This window comes from Corvus moneduloides, chromosome 17 (genome assembly GCF_009650955.1).
Source record: "Corvus moneduloides isolate bCorMon1 chromosome 17, bCorMon1.pri, whole genome shotgun sequence".
NCBI lineage: Eukaryota > Metazoa > Chordata > Aves > Passeriformes > Corvidae > Corvus > Corvus moneduloides.
In genome coordinates, this window is record NC_045492.1 from 3,747,554 (window position 1) to 3,773,029 (window position 25,476).

Here is a 25,476-nt window from a genome sequence, read left to right on the forward strand (position 1 = left end):
AGCTTTCAGCATCTCAAGGAGTAACTGAGGAGCAAGCATGGAGATTGAATAACCACCTCAATGCTGCAGTCCTATCAAAGCAATTTCTATAGTTGTCATTTTCTGCTATTAAGCTGAACAATGAGGCTCTCCAATAAAATCATATGAAATAACAGCTCATTAAAAGCTCTCCTTAATATATAGCATGCTAATTAATGTCAGTGGGGTGCAAGCTTGAATGGCAGAATAGACTATAATGTTTAGAAAGTAGGTAAAATAAAGGAAGATATTTTATCATTAATGACCTTTTAGTAAACCTAATGAAATCCTTAATGGCCTGAATACATTACTGAGGCGCTCCCAATTGCTTTGCTACCAAGTCCATTCTTCCTCATTTTCTCACAGACATTAAACTTGGCTTTGTTTATAGAAAACAAAAAGCAATAACATCCCAGGGAAATATGAACAGGAAGAAAGAGTCAGTGCAAAAGGAGAGCAGAGGAGGCTTCTCAGACCTGCTGTCCCTTGTCCTGGGCAAAACTGGGTGCAGGAGCATGTTGTATCCTGCCTTGGCTGTGCTGTCTGTGTTTGTATTCAGGTTTAATTGCCCCCGTGTTTACGTGGCTCTCAGTAAATAGGCCAGGGAGCAAATGGGCCTCTTTTATTCCCGGGGTCTCCCTGGGTTAAATTCCATATTCATTCCTAATGAATAGCTGCGCTCTGTCTTTTTATACTCCTACCAGCCATGCTGGGCTTGTGCTGTGACTCAATTAAAGGACTTCATTCTGCAGGGCTTTTAGTCTTTCACGTGTTGCCAGCCTTAAATATAACTTGCAAATGCTGATTAACTCTGCCTTAACCTTATCCCAAAAGAAGTAGCACAAGAATGGAAAAATGGAAGGCCTTTGCTTCCTCCCGTTTCCTGGATGAAATTTAGTGGGCTGGGGAAGGATGTAAGTGCAATAATCGCCTGGCTTAAACTGAGTTTCAAGATGGAAAATGTCCCCATTCATCTGGTCATAAAATACATTCTTCAGTTCTTTACTTTTCCAGCACTGGAGAAGGATCAGGATCATTCACTAACCTGTTCACCAACTCTTTCCTGTCATTAGAAGATAACTTCCTTCAAATTACTCGCTTTGTGTCATACTTGGTGCAATTAACTTTAGTCTCCTCCCCCAGAACGTCTGAAACTCCCTGATAAGATTGAACCTAAATCCATCTGCAATCTGAAGTCACCTGCAGTAATAATTGTTCCTAAGAAGCACGGGCGATTGGGGAATCTCAGAAAAGAGCCCCTGGCTTGCTGTGTAATCATGTTTCAATCAGCTTCATGGAACCATGAAATGGATTGTCCCCCTGACGTTCCTACACTCCAGAGCACACACTCTGCTGGGCAAATTAATTCCTTGTTTGGCTCCAGGCACAAAAAGAGCTTCTGGTATCCCCTCCCATCCCAGCAAACCAAGGAGGAAAGGAACACAAATCACCTTGAAATCAGAATTTGAGAGCGTAGCAGCATCAGCCAGCCCTGTTTTGTTTTCCCAATCATCCAGTGAGAAATGTGGTGCTTTGGGAGAGAGATGCCCAGACTGTTGACTGCCTACAAGGGGGCTGGGATGAATGACAAAGCCAGCAGTGGTGATGACCAGGTGGTGATCAAAGAGCTGCAGGAATCATGAAGGTCTGACAGGAAGGAGAACCCAGCCAGTGTGTTGTAAATGTCCTCTTGGATGCTGGAGTCAACTCCTCTCTGGAGCTGGGAAAAAGATGCTGTGAAGGCACAGTCCTGCAACAATGAAGGATATTCTTTTCCAGCCACCTGCAAGAAAGATCTGGTCATGTGTTGACAGAATTTAATTCCCATTTCATATTCCCTCATTTCAGGAATATTTTGGTCTTTCAAAAATAGTGAAACTTCATTCAAAACAAATCCAAAATCAGCTCACCAGTGAAAATTCTAGGAACTCTTTCTTACACCTGAGTCTTGTCCCTGGAAGGTTTAACATGTCTTGACAGCTTTGTGTTTTGTGTTGAAAGGTTCCCAGTTCAGGGTCACTCTGAATTTTAGGTCCAAAACCCTTCTTCTGATGGAAATGATTAATTAATCCCTGGGCTTTCTTGAGCCAACTCTAAAGTTCACAGGAGGGAATCAAGAAAAGCAAGGCTATTGCTGTCATCCTTAAAATGCTTTTACAAGGCCCATATTTGGAAGAGGAAACTCTGAGAGAGGACACAAGCTAGAAAATATCTAATAATGAAACAAAACAAAGCAACTTCACCCTGCCAAAACAGCAAAAGGTTCTTCTACCCAAGTTTATGTTGTCTTTTAGAATGAGTGATTTTCCTTAGGGCCCACACTTCGGTGCTTTTCCAGAGTCAGGAATGTGGTCCCCCGAACTGCAGGGCAAGCTCAGGGTTTTTCTCCTCCCTGAGCTCCTGCCCAGGACAGGTGCCATGTGAGGGTGATGTCCAGCTCTTCCCACGGCTGCAGCCCTGGCAGCAGAGAGATGGGAAGTGGTGAGGTTTATTTGTTTATTTTCTTTTGCACAGAGCACAAGGGCCTTGTGGCTGCTCAATAATTATTAGTTTGTCTACTGGAGAAGAGAAATCCAAACACAAGTCATGCATACAGAACTCCTGCATGTTACTGTCTAGAATATTTTTCCTTTTAGTGCTTGATAAGTTCCTTTTTCCACTGAGCCAAAAGGTTTTTCTGAGCTATTTAACTTTGTGACATTGTTGAACTTGCACTAAATTAAAAGAGGAAAAAAATTGCATATACAGCATTACTAACTTGCCATTTTCTTATTTAGGCCACAGACAAATTAGAAATTATTCAGGTTATCCAGACAAAAGCTACATCCTCACCAGCCCATCATCCTTATTACGGATGAACTTTGTGAACCCATCCATGCAGCAGCTGAGCAATCACTGCTGCTTGGTGGCTGCAACTCAGTCCTTTCCCTCACACTCTAATCTTTGTTTCTCATTATATTTTATAAAACCTGTCTTTTAACACCCCTCATTCCAGAAGCATTCTGTCTTCTTTCCAAACTTCTCTCTAGAGCAGAGAACAGGTTTCCAGCTAGATAAACCCATGGCTTCAGCTTTCAGAGGAGTTGCCAGCAAGAGCCAAGTCTGTGCTGGAGTGACACAAGTTGTAGCAACCTTGGCTTGGGCAGGAGTAATGAGACACAGCCCTGGGCTATAAATTGCATTGCCTTGGGAACGAGGGGAATTCGTTCTGCTTTGCCTGAGGCAAAGGTCTGCCATGCTGTCAGCTGAGTTTCTCAGACTCTCCTTCTCCTCTGTCATGATAATAAGCACCAAGAAAGCTGCTTGTGAAAGACTTTTGGGGAAATCCCTTGTTACTTGCTACTAGTTTAACTTGTGTAATCCCAGCAGCGGCAGCAGAGGGACATCTATTTCTGGCTGCTTTGCTGACAGGTTTAAATAAAGACAGTGGACTTTGTGGGACTTTGGAACGGCCTCTCTGGACCACAAGAAATTCTCTGCAGCTCCAGTGGTTTGCCAGGAGTTGTCAAGGGAAGGATGACAATCGATGAGCTGCAGTTCTGCCTGCTGCATGGAGATCTTGGTGTTTTCCTTTGTTGCTCTGAGCTCCACAGTGGCAGGAGAGAAAAACTGTGTCAGTGTGTCTGACATTTCTAATAGGAAAACATGACTCTTTTTTTCCCCCAGCAAATCTGATAAAGAGGAAGCCCTAGTGAAGCACTCCTGCCCAGGAAAAACCAAGATGTGCCATTTACCCACTGCTTTTTCACGTCATTACATGATTGTTTTAGCAGCTTCCCTTCCTCACGGGCTCCACGCACATCTCGGTGACCAAGTTATTTGCTGGGATTTAACACAGTGCTGACTAAACAGAGTATCTGTGAACATAATCCTTAATGATGTGCTGGGAGCACACTCTGCTTGGGGAAGTCTTGCCTGTGATTGATCAATTAAGCATAAGATAAACCTAACAGAGTTTTGGTAGACGATTTGAAACCTGCCGAGGCTGAACGTGCATCTGTTTTGTTTGCAGTTCCACACTGGTGTTTCAGTGTTGTCTGAAATTAGATAAGCACAGAAATGGAATAACTCTCCAGTTGGTGGGTCTTTTAGGAGTGACAGCAGCTGCTTTTGGGAGAAAGCCACCTTTTTGTACCAACAGTAACATTTATTGTACAGACCTGGGCAGCGGTGATTTGACACTGCTGCCAGTGTGTGTGCAGGTGGGTAAGAGATTGTGGTTTGAGTTTGCTGATCTCTGTGTTACTGTGTTGGGCAGGCTGAGTCCTGGAGGAGATTGGCAGGATTGCCATCTGGTCAGGAGATCTCAGAGTTCTCACCAGTCCATTACAGGTCTTTTCTAAACTTATGAGCTGTGTCAGTGTAGGCGAGAAAAATAATGGCAGCTCTTAAGCAGTGAAATGTTCCTGTTGGATGACACTGATCCCTTTAGGAGCCCTGCTTGCTGTGAGTCCACCCAGCAAAATGCAGATGTGCTGCCCCTGAGCACCCAAGCGTTGGCATCCTGTGCAGTGCATGTCTCTACCTTCTCCCCAGGTGAAGAGAGGGAAGCAAAAGAACGGCAAAAGCAATTCAAAAGCTTTGAATTAGTTGTCATGCTCCATAGTAACTGTTGGAAGAGGTGGCGTTTCAGAAGATAGAGATGCATTTTATTTTTTGTCTACTTGCCTTCAGAAGATGTGATGGCTCCTGCTGCTGATGTTGCTGGAAGTTCATACTGAAAAAGGACAACTATTAATTTATGGGAAGACCACTTTCCTCTGCATCCTGTTCTCACCTGCAGGGATGCAGGATTTGGGCAGAACACTCTGTGACATGGTTTGTGCAGCTTTTACCAATAGGACAGTCTCTAAATTTACTATTTTTAAATATTTCTGCGTATAAATTAGTGATTATAAATATTGCCTGCAGCTAAAAACAATCTGGTACAACCCATTCAGGCTTGTCTGCCCCTCAGAGGGCCATTGTTTTGTTGAGGAAGATAACAGATGAGGTGACAGAGCTCTTCTCTGAGGTGACACTTGTTTTTCCTACTTGCCATTGCAGGCAGGTATGTCTCTGGATATAAATGTAGAAGAAGATAGGTTGCCTTCTGTTCAGCAGCTTTTCCTTTTCATGCTCAAGCCCCTAGAGGGAAATACGCTTCAGTGGATTGGGACTCTGGCTAGGCATCAATGCAGTCTTCTGCTATTAAATTAAAATTAACATCACTGCCAAGAACCTGCTGTGTTCAGGAGCCAATGTCACACGTTTGAGGCAGGGACAAGAGATGACCACAGAAGAGCTGATGGGTTCCTGCCTTCTTTGCAAAATTTGGAAGCTGAGTTGATGGCTAGAGAAGTTTTGTAGCTCAAGAAGCCGAATCTCTTTGCAGATATCTGTGTAAATCTGACTTGAGTCTGACTTCTAGAGAGATTTCTGGGATCATCCCTTTCATTCAGGACACACACGCTGCAAGAACTGCCTGGGCTGTTGAATTTTTGGGTGCACTTGCATCCAAATTCTAAATATTATGATGGTAGACTCATCTAATAACAGCAGACTTGGAGTCTGATCATCAGTTTCACAGAACCACAGAATATCCTGAGTTGCAAGGGACCCACAAGGATCATCAAGTCCAACTCTTAAGTGACTGGCCCACACAGGGGTTGAACCACCAACTGTGGTGTTTTTAGCACCAGGCTCTGACCAGCTGAGCTAATCTCAGGGTCTCTTCACTAAAACTGGCTTTTCTTCCCTTTTCTTTCCCCCGGTTTGTAGCTGTGGTCCCTGTCCACTGCCATTTCCTCAGCCTCTTTTGGGTGTTACAGACACTGCAAAGGGAGAGTCTGAGTGGGGGACCTTGTGTTGTATCCAAATGTCCCTAACAAGTGTTCCTAGCAGCTGTGTTCTCAGTTCATTGATTTTTGCCGATGTGACAGTAAAAATAAAAGTAACTGTACCAGGGAGTGAAAAAGTGTGAACAGAAAGCCCAGAAACCTCCCAGTGTCTGAAACTAAGCCAGTCCTCGCTGTGAGATGGGAAGAGTCCTCTCTCTGCAGATGAGTTCTGTGAGCAGCAGGTCATGCAGACATCAGAGCCTATGAAATAATGACTTTGTGCCAGTGTGGCTTGCGCTCTTGTACTTCCATTACTTCTCTTCCCACTCGGAGTACTCATTGTACCATACTTCCAACAGGATAAACATATCTGGAGTGAAAATGCCTGGCTGTATCCTCATAGAGGAGCTCCTAAGTACAGGAGGGATCCTGAGGTTATGATGACAGTGCTGCATGGATGCCAAGTGGTACTTTCCAAAAGGGTTCCTACAGATTTAATTCTGCCTTGTCTTGCATCTGTCCACGTCAGCATTTTGGGGTCAAGTTGTTTTCCATGATGGGCAGGTTTTCAGAGGGCATCCTGACTTTTCCAATGCTCTGGGTAGATCTGTCTCACCATTCTCACTCTTAAGAGATGAATATTTGGAGCTGCAAAATGCAGGTTATTAATAGCAGCTCTCCATGGATCTATTTGTGACCATAGTGCATAGCCTGGACGTAGTAGGTGGATGTTGTTTGGGAAGGTAGATGCAGTTGTGAGAAATACCTCAGTAAAATAATACTCCTGGAGGGAGCTGGACTGTCTTTTTCACAGACCTTTCAGCTGGACATGGTGAGGAATGAAAAGCTCTCAGTGAGAAGTTGTTGCCAGCCTTGCACAGCAGCACCCTGTGCTTCCCTGACCCTTTGTCACAAGCTGCTCACGTTGGGTTTGTGTGACACAGCTCAGAGAAACGGGGTAAAAAAAAATTACAGGGCACATTTGGCCTGCACAGCCAACATTGGAGAGACAGGGGATGAGCTGGACCTAGCTTGGCACTTGGAGTAGGAAGTGAATTTGCAGGGCTGGAGCTGCAGAGGTCAAGGGCTCTGCAAACACAGCTCTCATGAACAGCCCAATGTCGGGAAGGTTTCCCCCTTTGTTGGGTTCAGTATTTTCTTTGCCAACTTCAATGCAGGTTATTACTAAATTCAGGCCATTTAGAGTGAAACTCTGCAATTCATGTGTAATTTTTAAAAATTGCTTAAAAATAAGATCGTAATTAGTTCAGCAGGAGGCAATTTTTAAAAAAATTTATTGCACCATGAAAACTAATAGAATCTTGATGCAATATTCAGCATGCCTGGGCCTGGTTTTTTTTTTGGGTTTTTTTTTTTTTTTTTTACTGTTTTTAGTAATGCTGGTTTTCTCCAGAAATGGCCCATAAAAATTTATATTATTTTAGAGCTTTAATTAGCTAAGTATGTAAACTAAAATAAATAAGAGTTTTGGAGACAGAGGGGAAGAAAAGACAATATAAATGCTCTTTCTAATTATTATTTAGATGAAGAGTATTTATTTCCTTTGATGTTAAATCACCTTTTCTTTTTCTCACTCGATCCATGAATTTTCTCTCTGCTAACAGAACCTTGGGATTTTATTCCCAACACTTTGGCCCTGTCATTCTGCTTTATTAAACTGGCAGTTTGTTTGAACACTTCAGTTACTCATTAAATTTTACATTTTCTCTAGCTGTATTAATCACTGCTTTTTACGAAGTGGGAATGTAAATGATCCCTTTGCCATCTACGCCGTGGGATAATTTGCCTTTGTAAGAGGCTCCTCAGCATTTCATGCAGTTTTCCTAGTCTTGTAATAAGTGGGGTTTTTTCCCCTTCACTGTAAGATTTACTTTGGATCCTGCTTTTTACTCTTGTTTTCCACAAAGCAATTCCCCCCAAAAGTCAGATTTTCATAAAACTAACAGTCCTGTTTACATGCTGCTCTGGCATTAAACTGTGCATATGCAAATGGAAAAATGCAAATGTGGGAATGTGCTAAAGGAGCCACTCTGTGGCTTGGGGAGAGCAATTGCTTCTCTCAAATCCCCAAATATTCCAAGCGTGCTCACGCAGATGGAAACTGGCTTAAATCCCTTGGGGAAATTTAGCTCCCAGAGATCAATAACGTGTGAGCTGTGGCACAAAAAGCCTGCTAGAGAGATTCCATGGCTGATAACCCAGCTGTGGTGTGACACAGGGACAGCAGCCAGGGGATGTGGTGAAGGCAGGGAAATGTCCGTGTCTCTCTCTTGGTGTTTTACACTTGGCTGTTCCCAGCAGATTTCCTCATAAACGTGAAGGCTTTGTAGTGAGGAGCTGCAGAAGAAATGGCCTGGTTGTCTCAAGAGCTGGGAAGGGAATCCAGAGTTCTGGGTAGGGGTTAGGATCACACAGGAGTCTCATTCCTTGCCACAGAAGGATGAGGATACAATCAGAGAATAAGCTGAGTCTGAAAGGACCCACAAGGATCATCCAGCCCAGCTCCCAGCCCTGCACAGACACCCCAACAACCCCACCCTGGGCATCCCTGGCAGCGCTGTCCAAACGCTCCTGGAGCTCTGGCAGCCTCGGGGCCGTGCCCATTCCCTGGGGAGCCTGGGCAGTGCCCATTTGGTCCCACCCACACTCCAATTAAATTCTGGGATTAGTAGCCCATGGCACTGTCTCTGTAACTCTGGCTGTAGGGAATCTGGCACTGAAAAGGAGATGAAGTTTTAGTTTAGGAAATGTACACAAGTGCCCCAAGTTGCTCCAAGCCTGCTGTAATTTCTCCAGTATCGCAGTTTGTCCAGTTTTATCTGTGAAGATTCAATCTAGGTTTGAGAACTGCCAAACCTGGAAGAATTGAGCAGCTTCCCCAGGGAGCAATAGGCTTCCCTCGGCAAATGGTTGTGATGTAGAAAGCACCAATGCTTTTATCTCTGGAACCTACACTCAGATGTTCCCTGTGCTAACCTGATCTCCCCGGGATAGTTCAGGTCTTCTCTCTGTTTCCAAGAGCTGGGCAACCTCATGATTCTGTAAGGACAAAATCCACTGACTGGGGGTCCTGGGACCTACTGAAGCCAGAGGAAAATTAGATTTAATTGCTTGGAAGGGTCAGAGAGGATGAGAATGACCAGACCACTCGTGATAGAATAAAAGAGGGGGGGAGACTTGAAGTGCCAAAGGATTGACCTGTCTCAGAGCAAAGGCTCAGGACCAATTGGTTTTATCTTGCTGGATGCTGAGGGAGTGACTGCAGAGCTGCTGCTCTCTGCGCCCACCAGGCTCTGTGTGTGTGTTTGAGTCAAATAGATCAAAACACACTTAGGCTGCTGTGTCTTTCGGCAACATCTTTCATGCAAATTGTGGCTTTTTTTTCAATAAATTACCCTTAATTTGAATCAATAAAAAAATCTGCCTTTCCATTACTGTGTGATGACTCTCTGGCTCCCCAGTGAATTCACAAATCAGTTTCGTGTTCAAGCCTCTAAATTATTTTGATGAGAAATAAGGCAAAGCAGTATAAACTAAGTTTTCTGCATGACTTTTCAGGACCAGGTGTCTGCACTCTAATTTGCCACATTTTGATGCCACCCTCCTTGTGTTTTAGACGTGGGAGCTGAAGCTGAGTCTCATTTAAATTTGTGTTCTCATTATTGCTATTCAGAGCCTGAATATTTATTGGTGAAAGGCTCTAATACTCCAGTAAGTCCAGAAGCAGCTGCTAAGTCTATTTAAATTAGACTTTGTAGCTCAAATTGTCAATAAAGGATCTTTCTCCTTCTCTAAAATGCCCTGATATTTTTTTGTAAGGGTAAGTTTAGGCAGCAACCACCTGAAGGTATTTTATTTATCTTTTAGGTGTGGGTAAGCATAATATTTCTTACACTTTTTATTTGAAGCCTATTGCCATCTTCAACTGACTTACCAGATTTGGAAGACTCATTTCAGGGTTCTGTAAAATCCTGAAATCAGGCTAGAAGAACTGTGTGCAAAATACTTTATTCACAGCTTTGATATGTCCAATAATAAGCAATTATTTTTATGTTCTTTGAGGCTGAACCACTATGAGGCTTTGAGGTTGAAACCATGGATCACTTGAGACAATCAGAAAATAAAGGCTTGCACTGATCAAGGGCTTTTACTCCTGAAATTACAACTCAAGATTGACCACAATTAGACATCCCTTTTCTAGTGATGGCATTTAGATTTTTTGAAGTCTGTATTGTGAGTCCTACCGGAGTTGGTATATCCTCTATCCATTCCAATTGGTGGAAACCCCTGGACTACTTTCGTTCTCCTGGAATATTTCTTACAAAGGTGCAGACCACTATACAGCAAATTTAACTACACTAGCTGGCTTGTTTTTTAGTCATCTTTAAAATAGTCTGCAGAGTGTCAGACGTCCAGAAAAAAAAAAAATTGAAATAAATGATAGGATTTGAAAGTGTGATCTGGGTGGATGAAGGAGAATGTGGCATTCAGAATGATTTGCTGCATGAATCACTGTGACTAAGTGTCCTTGACGTACTTGCCTGGGGTTCCAAAAGTCTGGAATCAGAGCCTTAGGGGGGTTCCTGCCTTTTCCTCCCCTGGCCCTGCTGCAGTCATCCTGCAGTGTAGGAAGCACAGCTCGGGGTCATGGTGACTGGATATATGGGACAGTGTGGGAGAGAGTACTGAGAGAAATGTCTTAAAGAGGGAGAGAATATCCACCATTTCTAGTTCTGTGCTCCTCTAAATGTGCTTTATAACTGGAATCTAATGAAGTACACTTTGAAAAGCGCCCGAGCCATTCAGGCTGAGTTTTATTCTGTGATTTGCAGCAAGGGAAGCCCAAGGCTGCATCTGCAGCAATTAACCTTGGTCACCTCCTCACCAGGACAAATTAGAAACTCAGGGCTTCCTCTGGTTGCTCACCAAGGCCCCACTGCTCTGCCCCTGCCCCTGCTCCAGCTCTGTGTCCAGCTGAGTTGTCGGCACTGTGGCTTTCCTTGGCACGGAGTGACAGTGGCACCGAGCAGTCAAGCTGTTCTCTTCCCCTTCTGCCCTCTCCAAACACTTCTGGAGTTACAGGGAAAGCAGGGAACGCAGAGCACTGCACCAAGCAGGAGAGACCAGAGCATGTTCCATGTGGTGCTCCTGGAGAGCCCCTTGCCAAGGGGGAGCACTCCAAAAGAGTCTCCAAAGAGTCGAGGTACATTCTTTATGGAGGTTTTTCTCCTTATTTATAAAGCAGAGGTGGAGCTAGTCAGACTCATCTGATTTTACATCTCATTAGCGAAAGGGAAGAAGCAGCAGAGCAAGATAATCCGAAAAGGGGAGTCGGAACAATAAATTGGATTATTTTAAAGTTCGTCCGTTGAGACTCTGAGCTGTGAAGACTTTTAATGCCAACTAAAGCAATTCAGAGTATCTTTGGACCATCACAAGGGTGGAGTGAAGAGTGCTCAGAATATTGCTGCTAGTGTGGGGAACAAAGAAAAGGGAGGTTGAACCAATCTCATGGATTGTCCAATAAACACAATTTATGGTTGGCTATATTCCTACAGATGAAGTAGCAGGAAAATCCAATAGACTATTAAAAAAGGGAACAGAAAAGTATCTTTTCTCACTCCGGTTTGGAACTTGAGAGCAGGCAAGTGTAATGAAGTACAGCAGGTGCATTATGCCAAGAGTTTTGCAAAACGTTTTTAAAGTGAGATTGAAATGTTTTTGTGTGGATTGGAAGTTGATTACAGAACAATAAAACCAGAACTGGAGGTGAGAGGTATCTAAAGATCTTAGCAGTTCACTTTTCATTTGTGAGGTCTCCACACTGTGCCTTCAGAAAACAAAATAACACAGCTGAAATAAACCTTACAATGTAAAATGGACCATAATGTGCATAATACAGTTATTTTTGGGCTAGTCAGTGTTTGAGTGAATGCCCATGTTTTCTCAAATTGAGTAAAATACAAAAATCAATGTAGCATGGGGAGAAAGGTCTAGAGCTGGCTTTAGTTTGTCCTTGTGTGAACAAAATGAATCAGCCTCTGCTCTGAGTGCTGTGTGAGGCCTTTGCTGACGTGGTTCCTGGAGCTGCCCATTTGGACACGTATCCCACCCTGTTGGACCAGCAGTTGTATTTGAAGACAGCTGGATTTTAGGAAATGAAGAGATGTTTATACAGAACATTACACAAAGAGCTGGGTCATGGTATATTTTTCCCCCTCCAGCCTTGTTTTTAGTGGATAAGGGGCTCATAGGCATTGGATTTTTACAACAACCCTGTCTGGCCAGTCCTTTCAGTGTCCTGTGCCCAGGTGAGTGAGATGCCCCCAGTGATCCTGGAGCACTGTGATAAGTTGGGGAGGAACTTCACCTCAGCTTCTGACTTTGGAACACATTTTCTGCACTTGCTGGGTGTTTTCTCCCTCTACAAAGAGTATTTAGTTGTTCAGTGAGACGTAACTCAACTTGGAGCTAATGGATAGCTCAGAGACACCTTTGTGTGGGAAGTCACTTAAAAAAAAATTGTTTTGGTAGGAATTTTTAGCTTGCTTTATACACTGTGGATTTTACAGCCTCTGGCTTCTGGGAAAATATAGTTCAGGTAAATAAAGCAGAGAACTTACTGCAGCAAACCTGATTGGAGATGACCTCTTCTACAATAGTAATGGGATTTTATTCATGTAGTACCTAATGTGTCTGCAAAAGCTATATCCCATGTATTTACTCCAGAGCAGTTGTGTCCTGAGGAACAAAGGATGTTGTTTTTCCAAGGTGATGGAGGATTTCCAGATGTCTTCTGACTCTGGATTATCCCCAGGACATTAGAAAATCAGGTCCAGGATTTATTCAAGAGGGAACCAGCAGCAGTGAGTTTATTTAGCAGAAGTTGCAAACAGTCAGGGTACAAATGGAAGGCCTCTGGGTGTGAGCACTGGGACGTCTTTTAAAGGCTCTGTTATGTCGGGCACAGGATTTGTTCTTTCTGATAATATGTTTTTATTAGAGAGGAAACCAAAATGGCAGCATCAAGCCATGTGCCCCTGAGAGAGGGAGGGAGCAGAAACTTTCCAGCAGGGCTGGGAAGAAGGAGGATGTTATGTGAGGAGTTCAGGAGTTTAGGGGAGTTAAATGGGTTTTTCAATGAATCCTTTAAGTTCTAGCTGATGCAATATGTATATAGCTGAGATGTAGAAGGAAAAGGTTCAGAAAACATTTTTGGGATTGGGCCAGTGGGCTGTTTGCCCTTCAGGTTCAGCATCTGTGCTGCTCTGAGATGGGGTTTGGGGAGCTCTACCTCCCCTTCTCCCTTTCCCCCACATCCACCCCATGGATGGGCCTGGATCCTTCCCCTTTTATCCCACTGTTACAGCAGGATGGGGCCAGCAGAGAGCTCTGCAAACCCCTGCTCCTCCACCACAGGCTGAGCAATATTCATGAGAACTTCAACCTTGTCTACCTTTGCAGAGCTGCTCAGGAAAACATGCTCTGTCTTGCTATAAATACCAATATGCAGGATGTCTTCTTAAGCACTAAATTCCAAGTGAATATTTTGCATATAAACATTTATTTTCTTCACTGTTATCTAGCTCAAAGCTGACCATTTTTCTTTGCAGAAGCAACTTGGCTTTTTTTTTCTGCTGGCTGAAGCAGTTCAGGTGGATTTATTTGCTATTACTTAGGGCATTAAAACAAGGTTTTGTACGTTGGCTTCAGGGGGAATTTCTTGCCCTCTTATTTATGGCAGGTGTGCATTAAGGGGGGAGATGCTTTGGCTTCCATTCTGTTTTGTAAGGCTGATTTAGACTTGCAGCAGTTTTCAAAATCTTTGCAACTGGCCAAACTATTTTTGGCAATTATGCTAGACAGGAAGGGTGAAGGTATTAATTTAAAAATTTGAAAAATGGGTTGGAAAATTGCACATCCTATTTTCATCCTACACTTACTCCATACAGGGTTTTTGTTTTTTTTTTTCTTTCTGATGTAAAAAAATCCAGAGTTGGGAAAACTTGATGGTGTAGCTTGAGAGGCAACTGTGAAAAGTGCAGTCAGAGTCATTGTTTTAACACACAATGTCAAGAAATGGTTGTACCTGCTCTTGTGATGCTTTGTCTTTCTGGTAAGGCAAACTCAGTATGCAAAGAGCATGGTGAGGTACAGGCAATCAGATTATTTTGTGATTAGCAAAGCATGGCCACTTTTGCATATTTATCATGGGTACTTGGGGTTTGAGATGCTTTCAGTTCTGCTCTAAGTCTGAAAATTGTAAGATAGAGCGCAAAAAGAAAGGACAAAAAATAACCAGAGAAAAGTACATTTTGGTTTAATAGGTGTCAGAACTGATTTACAGGTGAGTTCTCATCCTTAGAACTGATTTACAGGTGAGTTCTCATCCTTAGTGCTCTGCAGTTCCTTCACTGAAGAAGAATTTTTAATTTTTTGTGTGAGTGCTCACAGGTTGATTTTGGGATAAGAACAGAGCTCTGGGCTTGATTCACTTATCCTCTGCTTTTGAGATGAGCGTGTAGAGACACACTTCAGATCCCCTTGGCAGGAAAGGAGGCTAAATGTGTGTTTGAGGGATTTGCTGGGCTCAGAATATTGGCTTAGATGCTTCCAGCTGGTGTTCCTGTACTGAGTGCTCCTCCTGCCCTTCATCCCTTGCAGATGTATCCAGGTGTGCAGCCAGGCTTCTTATGGTTCCTGTGTCTTAAGAATATTAAGGCCTTTGAAAGACTTTCCACATGATTTGGGGTTAAAGCTGTGATGAGTCTGTGCTGCTTTTGCTTCTGTGTAGATCACCTTCTGTCTGTGGCAGGGCCAATAATGTTCACAGAATCATGGAATGGTTTGGGTTGGAAATGACCTTAAAGCCCATCTTGTTCCAGCCCCTGCCATGGGCACATCAAGCAATCAGGGGTCAGCCTGGAGGAGAAAAGGCTCTGAGGAGACCTTAGAGCATTTTCCAGTATCTAAAGGTGCTATAAGGGAGTTAGAGAGAGGCTTTGGATAAAGCCATGGAGTGATAGGACAATGGAAAATGGTTTTAAACTGAAAGAGGGCAGAGATTTAGATTAGATATTAGGAAGAAATTCTTTACTAAGAGGGTGGTGCAGCACTGGAGATGGTTATTGAGAGCAGCTGTGGCTGCCCCATCCGTGGAAGTGTCCAAGGCCAGGTTGGGCAGGGCTTGGAGGAACATGGGACAGTGGAAGGTGTCCCTGCCCATGGCAGGGGGTGGGACTGGATGGGCTTTAAGGTCTGTTCTGACCCAAACCGTTCCGTGGTTCTTTGCATAGAGTCTCTACTCTTACATGCCTTACATTTAACAGCCCATGGGGTGTTGTAGAGGGATCATGCCTCTCTCCTGTTCCCTTCAGGAAAACAAGCAGCTCTGATAATATATGTGGAAAAGAAGGGATTCCTTATGTTCCTCATGCCTTATCTTTCACACCCAAGTGAGACTTGTGCTGGAATATGAAAACAGAGGTGAGCTAGACAAAATATTAGCATGCTTTGATGCAAAACACAGATCTGAGTCCTCCACCTCCGACACTCTCGGCTTTGAACTTGGAATCAAATGTAGAGCCCACATTCTGGGCCCTGGTTGTTTATGAATTTACACTCTGCTTGATACCAGCCTTGGAAATGGAAGTGGCAAGTGCTACCAGACAGTCACACTGTAAACAGGGATGGGGACTGTGCCAGCCTCCATGTGGCTGGGAACCTGGAGTGGAATCTCTATTGCAGGAGGAGAATCTCTGTAGCTACTTAAAATGATACAAAACAATAATTATACTTCACCTTTGGAAAGCAAATTATCTTTGTCTGCTGAAACTGTGGTTTGCCAAGATTAAATGTAGGATTAATGCCTGAAAGTAAAGATTTCTGCACAAAAAGCAGTATAAACAAAGTCTGGGCTTTGTCTCCTAGACCTGTACCTGCTTTTGGCTCTTGGGTTCAGCAGGCAGTGACTCTGTAATTCACTCCCTGTATTGCATCAGCTCCTTAAAACGCTGATAGTTGTCCAGGCAGTGGTGTTTTACTGTAGGACTGTGGTTCTGGGAGTGACCTCAAGCAAGGGGCTGTGGGGGAGAAAAGAGCTGATTTTCATTCTCCAGTGAGTTTCAGGCTGGGGAAGGTGTTGGCCTGCCAGGTTTGAATTCAGAAGTGCTAAACTGTCCTTTTCCAGCTTGGTGCTCAGAGCTGTCACAGCAGGGGAGGGGGCAATTAAACCTTCATGGCTCAGACTGGGGAGGAGCCAGATCCTGCCCACTGCTGGTGCTGGGCTGATCTGTGTAAGGAATATGGTTATAATTTTAAAAGTATCTTATGGATCTTGTTGTCATGGCCAGGTAGAGAGCAGGAAGGGAAGGCTGTGGCTGGGGATGGACGTTTCTTCCTGTTCTTTTCTATTGAAATCTGAAGCTGCTCTTGATGTTGGGTGTCTTAGGAGTGACACAACTCAGGTTCAAAAAGATGACTTTTGGAAACTCAGTGTTGACTACGTGAGCAAAAATCCATGTGTAGTAAGAACTATGGAGAAGCATTGCAAAATTTCTGGAAGGTCAGTGGTGCCCAAAATGTCAGTGAGATGTTCAGAAGAACATCTTCACCTTGGACACCCTCTGCACATGCTGAATTCTAAATAAAACATTTCCAGCAGACACCCTGAGCTATGGCTGGTTTTCTTCCATCATAAAAACCTGGTCTAGTGGAAGGTGCCCCTGCCCACGGCAGTGGGTTTGGAACAAGTTGATATTTAAGGTCCCTTCTAAGCCAAAACATTCTGTGATAAAAGTAATTTTCATGGTTAACTCACATTGCACGTGGCATCTTAACACCTGCCTGGAGGAACACTGCTTCCCCGAGGCAGCGACTAGGGAAATGAATGGTTATGTTTGTATAACTTTGAGTTCAAGGATATTTCTGTCAGACTTGAATGCATCACTTGATTTGTGTTTATTTTTGGGATACGGGGGAAAATGAAGTTTTCCTGTAGGCTTTATTAGAGCATGGAGTGGAATATGTAAGGCAAGATTTAAAACTAAATAGCCTATTGTTTCCTGAGGTGTTTTCAATCATGAAGCCTTGCAGTTGGTTTCACCTCCCCTCCATCTGCAGTGCTGAACCCTGTGAAACACATCCAGCTCTCTGCTGATACCTGACTCCCTTATCTCTGCACTCTTATGAATTGCAGAATGTTTTCCAGCCCTGGAAAATCACACTTTGCCTATGACAAAATTCTTCCTCATCTATTTGTGAAGTCTTGTGCCTACCCTGTTGTGAATTTGAAGCAAGTGGCGTGGCAAAGCACAGGGGAAGGTTCCTGGTTGCTGCAGGTGCTGGGCAGGAGCACAGCCTGGCACTCGTGGAGCTCCTCTGTATTGGGTGTGAGTGCACTGGGGCTGGGCTCCTGGCAGCTGAACACTGAGCATTTCTAAAGCTGTCTAAGGAGGATTTAAACACCACTAAGTCAGGCTTGTTCACAGCTGAGTCTGCCTGGGTGTCATCTGGTTAAATAGAAGTGGCTTTAGCTCCTGAGAGGATTGTGCAGTTGGGACCAAAGTGGTTTTCAAAATGAGAATTGTAGCGTCCCAGAATGGTTTGGGTTGGAAGGGACCTTAAAGCTCCTCTGGTTCCAACCCCCTGCCATGGGCAGGGACACCTTCCACTAGACCAGGTTGCTCCAAGCCCCATCCAACTTTGGACTTACACACATCCAGGGATGGGGTGTCCACAAACTCTCTGGGCAACCTGTGCCAGTGTATCTCCGTTCTTATAATAAGGAATTTCTTCACAATATCCAATCTAAATCATCCCCCCCTGTCCTATCACTACATGCCCTTCTGAAAAGTCCCTCTCCAGAAGGCTCCACTTAAAAAAAAAAAGGCAGAAATTAAAGCTGGGACTGGTCTGCAGCTTTAATTTTCTGGGATGCCAGCAGCTTTGTTGTTTCAGTGGATTTGGTCCCAGCATTTTCCATCAGCCGAGCAGGGTGGTCAGCAGCGGGACTGGAGGGACCTGGTGGCAGGACACAGTCCCACGGGGCAGGGGAGGCTGAGCCCAGCCCTGATGTGGGAAGTGACAGCAGACAATGGAATTCTCTGGTCGAATGGACAGGCTGCCTCCTCCTCTCCCACCTGCTGAGCAGTGCTGGAGGAGCTGACATCTGTGACAGTCACTGGGATCCTTATTCCCAGCGCAGCCCCCCTCCCCATGCCCCGTGTGCAGCATGGTATGATAAGAACCAAGGGATAAAAAAGGTCTTGATTCCAGGTCTTGCTTCACAAGGCAGGAGTGAGTCCAAAAAGCAGCAAGAAGTCGGGAAAAGCTTTTCTTCTGACTCAATAAAGGGACAGACACCAGGCAGGGTGTCCCTGCAGACCCTGCTCCTGACCTTAGCACACTCATGCATGGAGTGACTGTGTCATCTTCCTTGTTCTGCCTCCTCTCTTGTCCATAGCAAGAGATTGTTTTAGTCTTGAGGCATTGCTAAGTGGAAAAGGGGAGAAAAACCACTATTTTATATAGAGTCCTACTGCAGCTACCTGTCAGCTCCAAATCATCCCCAGATGGGAGGGGTTGCAGGAGGGGTATGGAGAGGCAGAATGGGCTGTTTTATAAGGACAGGCACATAAAATGTCGCTGGGAATGTAGGGGAATAATGCAATGGATTTATAGGCTTCAAATGGCTTCCCCAAACTGCTATGCAGGCTGCCACTAAAATGGAAAATAGATATGAGGTTGTATAATGTATCCACAAAGTAGTGTGTGATTTAACAGCAGTACTTACCATTTGCATTGAAACAGGCTGCAATTGCTAAAATCAGAGGGGAAGCTTAAAGTCCCAATGTTTGATGGTGGATATGGCTGTAGAGAGCAAAATTCTGCTCACTGGGGTTGATTAATTCCATATGACAAAAGATATAAGATAAAGTGGTCTGCATACTGGGATCAATTGCTGTGAGAAGAAACATATGAGCATTTTTTTTTTCTGTTGACTGGCAAGCTCTCAATCCCAAGACATTGGAGTGTTCTGCCCGCAGTTTTAAGGTTATGAACACACAAAATCCTGACAACTCTGTTATTCATCAGGGTGAAATCCTACTCATATGTACCAAATGTATGGGGAGGCTAAATGGATCTATCAGCCGTGATTTGAGCAGAATATTCTGCCTTGTTAATTTATTTATTTAAGAGGATTAAAGAGAGTCTGAACAGCCATCCCGGGTTCCCTGAGGATTTTAGTAGTGCAGGGCAAGAAGGGCCATTACAATGGAGTGATGAGATCTTTATCACAATGTGTTCTTGTCTTAAGCTTAGGGCCTCGTGTTCCTGCCATAATAGGTTCTTCCAAAGGAACTTCTCAACCCAAAGTTAATTCATCACGTCTCTTGATGGTCTATTTCACTGCTTAATTACCACATTTTTAACAGTATGTACCCTTTTTGCTATAAGGATTTTTTAACCTCTAATTTTCAACTCTTGATAGCGTTTCTATTTCAGAAAGCACAGGATAAAGCACTTTTTTCCTCCACCGTGCAAAGCAGGAGTAAAATTCACCAGATTTGCATGCTTGTGCACTTGCTTGTTTTAAAAAATCCAAGTGAATTATTTTTGGGGTTTTTTTTTTTAATTATGTGCTTTTTCTCTTGCAGTGGGTAATAAACTTGTGCTTCCTAGTTTAGTTAATACCTCTGCTATAGTCCCTCCCTTCCCTAGGAAAGTTTATGTCCTTGTAAGAGAAATTCTGCAGTCACAGACGATAACAGTTAGCAAAGTGTTCACATCTCCGCAGAAAATTGTGTTAAATTGGGCTCTGTGAAGGGGAGAAGAGCTGTGCTTATGCTCTCAATATTACATCTACATCTCTGGGGTTGTTACCATAGCTCAGTGATTTCAAGGAGTTAATATTCCGAGCTTTAAAAGTGGATGGAAAAACAGAGGGAAAGGTGGGACAAGAGGGGGTGCCTTTGGTCAATGGGGACTAGAGTGCACTGGCACAGGTTGCTTAAATAACAACCAGCAGTGAACTTGGTCACCAACCTACTTCTTTATGCTGATCTTTTCTTATTTTATTCTCCAGTCTACCACAGCAGTTATACATCACTGAACACCTGGACATTAAACATAGAAAGCCTTTTTTGATAGTTTCCAGTAGACTCAAACTGCTTCTGTTGACCTTTGCGTTTAACAAAGACTTTGGACTCATGTAGCCAAATTTTGCACAGTTGACCAGGGATTTCAGCATCTGAGACCTCATGAATCCATCACTCCTGTGCAGCTGGGAGGACCCCGGGCTCAGTGTTCTGCCCCTCTTGTGCTGGTGGGAAAATTGCTGTTCTTTATTTTTCTGAGTTCCTTCACCATTTGATTTTCTGGTTTTACCAAATTTACTGCTTTTATTGCTTCAGTATGAGAAGCATTTAATTACCTCAGTGAGAGAGGTTCCAAGGAAGATTTAGGATTTATTAATGTGTATTTCTTTGCCTAATTTTGCTGGGTTTAGAACCACAGCAGTGTTGGCCACTAAAATTTTCCTTGGGATCATCGGGTTCCCCTGGAGCTGATGTGTAAACTCTCCATTCTATGGAAACCCTGGACAGACATTCCAGTTTGCAGAGCAAAGACAACTTTCCACTTAGGACAGTGGCTGGCCTGCAGAGGAGATCAGGAAGGTGGTTAAAAACCATAGAGTTTCAGTCTTGTGAGAAATTTCCTCATCTTTGTATATGCATTTATTCTGCGTCAGAATGCAAATAAGTATTTTCAATATTTCCAATCAGAATTAAAGTTTAAAATATATTTTTGGGTATTTTTCTGTTTGTTTTCTGTCTATGCTTTGAAACTTTAAAATTAATAATATTGTTTCTTTTTTTTTTTTTTTTGAGAATACAGAAGTATTAGATGGCTCAGCTTGTCTTTAAAATAGATTATTTAAAAATAATTTAGAACAGCTGCTTTCGAGCGATTGAGTCATCTCATTTTTTTAGATTAGAATCTCTTGTTTGTTTTGTAATGAAATGCTTTGACACTTGGAACAAGAAATTAAGATAAATATTCAGCATACAAACCACAAGACAGGTGTTTTCTGCAGCATCCTTCTTGTTCCAGGGAAGTGCCATATTTCTTCTCCAGACACATTTTTGTGCTTTTATAAATTACTCCAGAGTTGGAAATTTCCACGGTTTCTTGAAAATTTTTCACTCTCTGATTCCCTGAAATTTCTCTTGCTTCAGAAAATTGAGTTTAAATCAGTTAAGAAGACAGGAAACTTTTTTGATGCCCTCCTTTTACCAGGCTATAATTTGGTGGAGGACACATTTATACATGAAAATGAGCATAAAAATGATATCTTGATTTCTGGAGGAGGAATCTTCCGACCCAGGGCCATGGATCCACACAAACCCATGTGTGTGGCACTTCTCAGATATTCCAGCGGGGAAATCCCACTGAGTTCAGCCCCTGGAGCTGATGCTGGCAGTGAGGAGGGATGCAGAGCCTGGCAGAGCAGGGATGTGTGCCAGGCCAGCCCCAGGACACGCTGCTGGCAAGGGCAGCTGTGGCTGCAGCTGAAGTGGCAGCTGCTGTCGCTGTGCCTGGAGGTCCAGAGAGGAATAAGGCTGAAACAGAGCTCTCAGATGTTAATCCACACTCAGGGCAGCACTAATAGCTAAGAAACAGCAGGTAGCTCACTTGGAAGAGAAAAATGGTTGGGTTTTGGTTTTTTTCCTGAGCTGGAAGAGTTTGCCTGGTTTTCCAAATGGACAGCTCTGTTTCCAGGGCCGCTTCCTCTGGTTCACCTGGGGTTTGGCTGCTTAACCAGCAACACGCAGCAATTACAGAAAACCAGAGATTTCTCAGCCACACAAATGTTTGTGTAGAGGAGTGAAACAGCCCTTGTTTTACAAATGGCAGCCTGGAGACTCAGAGAACATCAGCTCCTCGTGGTGGTGAGGAGAGTCCTGCCAGAGGTGGGCACACAGCCCAGGGCTCCTGGCAGTGTCTGTGTGCACTTTCCTGCCCACTCCAGTCATTCAGAGCCCTCCTTGTGGGGAGCAGAGAAGAGCTCGACCCTGATGAGAGCAAGGACTGGCTGCTGTATCTGCACCATTTGCACTTACCAGTCCTTAAATATTCCTGCTGGTGGACTGGGTGAAACTGGACACAGGCACAGCTTTGCTCTGTTGTGTTTCTGTTCTCTGTGCTGCATCCAGGTACTGTTCATGTGTTAGAGTCAAATGTTCTGTTTTGGGGACAAGGGTGGCTTCCTCTGAATGTCCTCACATCACCTGGTTTAACAGGGTCCAATTCTACTGGAAAGAGACCCGGCTGCAGAAAAAGTAAACTCACATTTGGCTGTGCCATAGGTCTCTCTGCTGGAGTTTACATATCCTGAAAAGAGTCTTGGGAAATACCAAAGTCTGATTTGAGCGAGCAGTTGCTTTGAAAATTGACCTACATTACGATATCAAATTGGGGACATTCTCTCAAGTGCTGTTTCCTCCTTCCCTGCTTCTTGTGAGTTGACCCAGGTTGTTTTAAGGTCCCTTATTCTCTGCTGTAGTCAACAGCAGATTGGGTTGGTGTGTTTGTTTTTTAAAATCAGTGAGTTGGTTTCTTCTTCGGTTGTTTTTTTCTTCTTGAAAGCTTTTCTAGCTCTTTTTGCCTTAAGGGGATAGGGTTTTCTGAGGTTTTTTTTTTTTTTTTAAATAAGGAAAAATAACTGTTTCTATAGTGATTTTAGAACTGCTGAAGTAGCTGAATACATTTATTCATATGGATGGAGATCAAGGACAAGTGCATCTTGCTCTTGTGTTTATAGCCTTCTGTATAATGTGCTTGAAAATAAATGCCATTGATTTTGCATAGGCCACTGCCTGGCCTGGGCATCCTGTGAATGTGCTGTTCAGTGTCCCAGGTGTAGGAAGTTCCCTTTCTTTTTCCCCAATTCCTATTTTGCTGATTTCCCTTTGTAGTTTTATAGAATTGCTATTTTTCTAGCTCTGGAAGTAGAGCATATGAGATTGCACTGGCCCATCCCTACATAACATTAAATTAAATGCATTTTTCTTTCTGGATTTTAGCTTGGGCATGGACAGGGTCAAATGTCTTAAGTATTTGTTTCTCAATTTGATTCCAATGGTCTTTTTACATATTCCCTTGTCTTGAAGTGCCTTGATGCAATAAGAACTCTCAAAATACTGTCCTATGCCATGCTGGTTCTTGACTCCCTGAAGGAAAAGCAGTGGGTGTAGAGAATTTCCTCCTGTTTTTAATTTTTTGTTTATTTTAAGAACCATTATGCTCAGATGTGTCTCTTTCTCAGATGTCTGGCATGCAATAAAAATTTAAAACCAGGTTGTAATTCCTGGAAAAATTAGCTGGTTTTCAATGAAATCACCTACGAGCTGTCTAATTATAATTCTTCTAAGAGTTTTGCTTCTGTACTTTTTTGTTGCTGGTGTAATTCATGCCCCTTCTCTGTTACGCTGCCTTATCTTGGGTGTCAGCTCTGTCTAAATTGTTCTTCTCTGTCCAAATAACAGGATTCACATGCCCTCACCCTTCTCTGGTGTCAGTAACATCAGTCTCAGTCTCTTATTTATGCTGTTATTATTAAAGCCTCCTTCTTTAAACACTGGGTATTTATTTTTCCTCAAAATGCAACATTTTCCACCTGTCATAAAGCAAGGGACTTAAAGATTTTCAAAGGCTCTTTCAGAAAAGCTGGGAATTAGATTCTTGTGGAGACCTTAATAAAAAATTGAAGACTTCATGTATTAACATACATTGATTTATTCATAGTGTTTCATTACAAATAAGTGAGGATCCCATAATATCAAGAAAGGTTAGGAGAGCAGCAGAGCACGGTCCATTATATTGACAGCTCTATTGAAATTGAGCTGCCTTGGGATTGAATTTGGAACTCAGGCAAGGAATTGGCTGGTAAATAAGTCATGAGTTTTCCTTGCAAGTGTCTGTATATCAGGAGGGTTGCCATGGATGAGCAGGCTGAGCTCAAGCAGGTTTCAAGGTGTGCTGGCACCAGCGCCAGGTGTACTCAGGTCCCTCCAGGTCTGGAACCCTCCTGGTTTATCCAAGGTGTCAACCAGGCATTGCACCACGTGTAAACCAGCACTCTGAGGCTCAGAATGAGGGGTGGGAAAGGATGGCAGGAGCTGCTTTCCACAGAGAGAAGGGCTTTTGTCTAAAGACGTGATGATATTTATTTCATTTAAACATAGCATTTCATTTCAGCCTATTCTCTGTAGCACAGGAAAAGACTTCCAAAGCTTTTGTTGTCATAAAAAGGCTGCCATTGTTTTCAGCTGCCTTTTGAGGATATGGTTTGCCAAAAGGAAATATATCCATGTTTGCACCAAGGGTTTTCATAAGCTGTGGGGGCTTGCATGGGTGATTCTCATGAAAATCCTGCCGGGCGTGCTGTGTGCTCTGGTTTGACTACAGAAGTTCTGAGCTTGGGAACAAAAAGCAATTCTTTGCATCTTTTGTTGTAAACCAGCACATGCTGAGGCTTTAGCAGAGAGAGGAAATTAGTTTTTCCCTAAGTAAAGACTTGGAAAAATTGTCATGTTTGTTTGACAGCACCCAAATATGAAACCGCTCATGGGAGATACTGAAATAATCCTGAAATAATACCTGTCCTTGTGTTTGCAACTGAGCCTCAAGAGGTGAGAAAACAGGGCAGCAGAGAGAAGCCAGGTGCAGAAGGCCCCTCATCACCTCCTTTTCCTTGTTCTTCGTTTGCAGATCACATACAAAGCTGTTGGGTCTCTGGATCCCAGTGCCGACCTGTCCAGCCAAAGAGGGAAAGTCTTCAAGCTGAGGAACGAAACCCATCACCTCTTTGTGGGATTATACCCAGGCACTACCTATTCATTCACCATCAAAGCCAGCACAGTCAAGGGCTTTGGGCCGCCCATCACCACCCGGATTGCAACTAAGATTTCAGGTACTGCTTTGGAGAAGAAGAAAAAAATCAAACTTTCTAGGGATTTGTTCCTTAGACTCAAAGCTGATGCATAAAATTATAAAAAATACTCAGCTTAATGTCTGTCCCAAGTTTCATAGGGCAGAGTTTTGAAACAGCCACAAACCTTTGTTTATTTGGGTTACAATTACAGGGGTTAATTTGTGGGTGCCCTAAATATCCCTGGATATCTGTGGAGCATTTTAAATGAGAATCATCATTAGTTCTACAAATGAACTACCCCTACAGTAATTATTGTTAGCATTATCTGCCTGGCTGGGGAAGCTCCTTCCATAATGTGGTTTTTATTTTCAGGATGTACCAAAATGGATGTAATGAAGTATTGGAATTAATAGTGCAAAGAGACTAAAAATAAAGGAGGAAAGCTGTTTTCCTTGGGGTTTTTTATGAGTAAGAGCAGAGGGAGGGCTTGAGGCAGACAAGAATATGAAAGGCACTAAAATAAGGAGGCATGGCAAAGGGAAGGTGTGAAAAAAAAAAAGAGGAAACAGGCTAAAAATATATGGATAAAGGGTTGGTAGTGGTGGTATTGGGCAGATACACGTGAATTTTAATATTTAGTTGATAGCACTAAAATAGGTTCTCTAACAGAGAGAAAAGCTG

The 25,476-nt window shown here is 43.4% G+C and overlaps 1 protein-coding gene across 9 annotated transcripts in view; it reads left to right on the top strand.

The window, feature by feature from the left end:
• The window catches only part of PTPRT (protein tyrosine phosphatase receptor type T), a 431,612-nt gene that overhangs the window by 286,205 nt on the left and 119,931 nt on the right, over positions 1 to 25,476 (top strand). For all 9 annotated transcript variants that reach the window (XM_032126644.1, XM_032126648.1, XM_032126650.1 and 6 more), the window contains exon 10: positions 24,633 to 24,834. In XM_032126644.1, the coding sequence (XP_031982535.1) occupies positions 24,633 to 24,834 (202 nt within the window). The remainder of the gene's footprint in view (positions 1 to 24,632; positions 24,835 to 25,476) is intronic.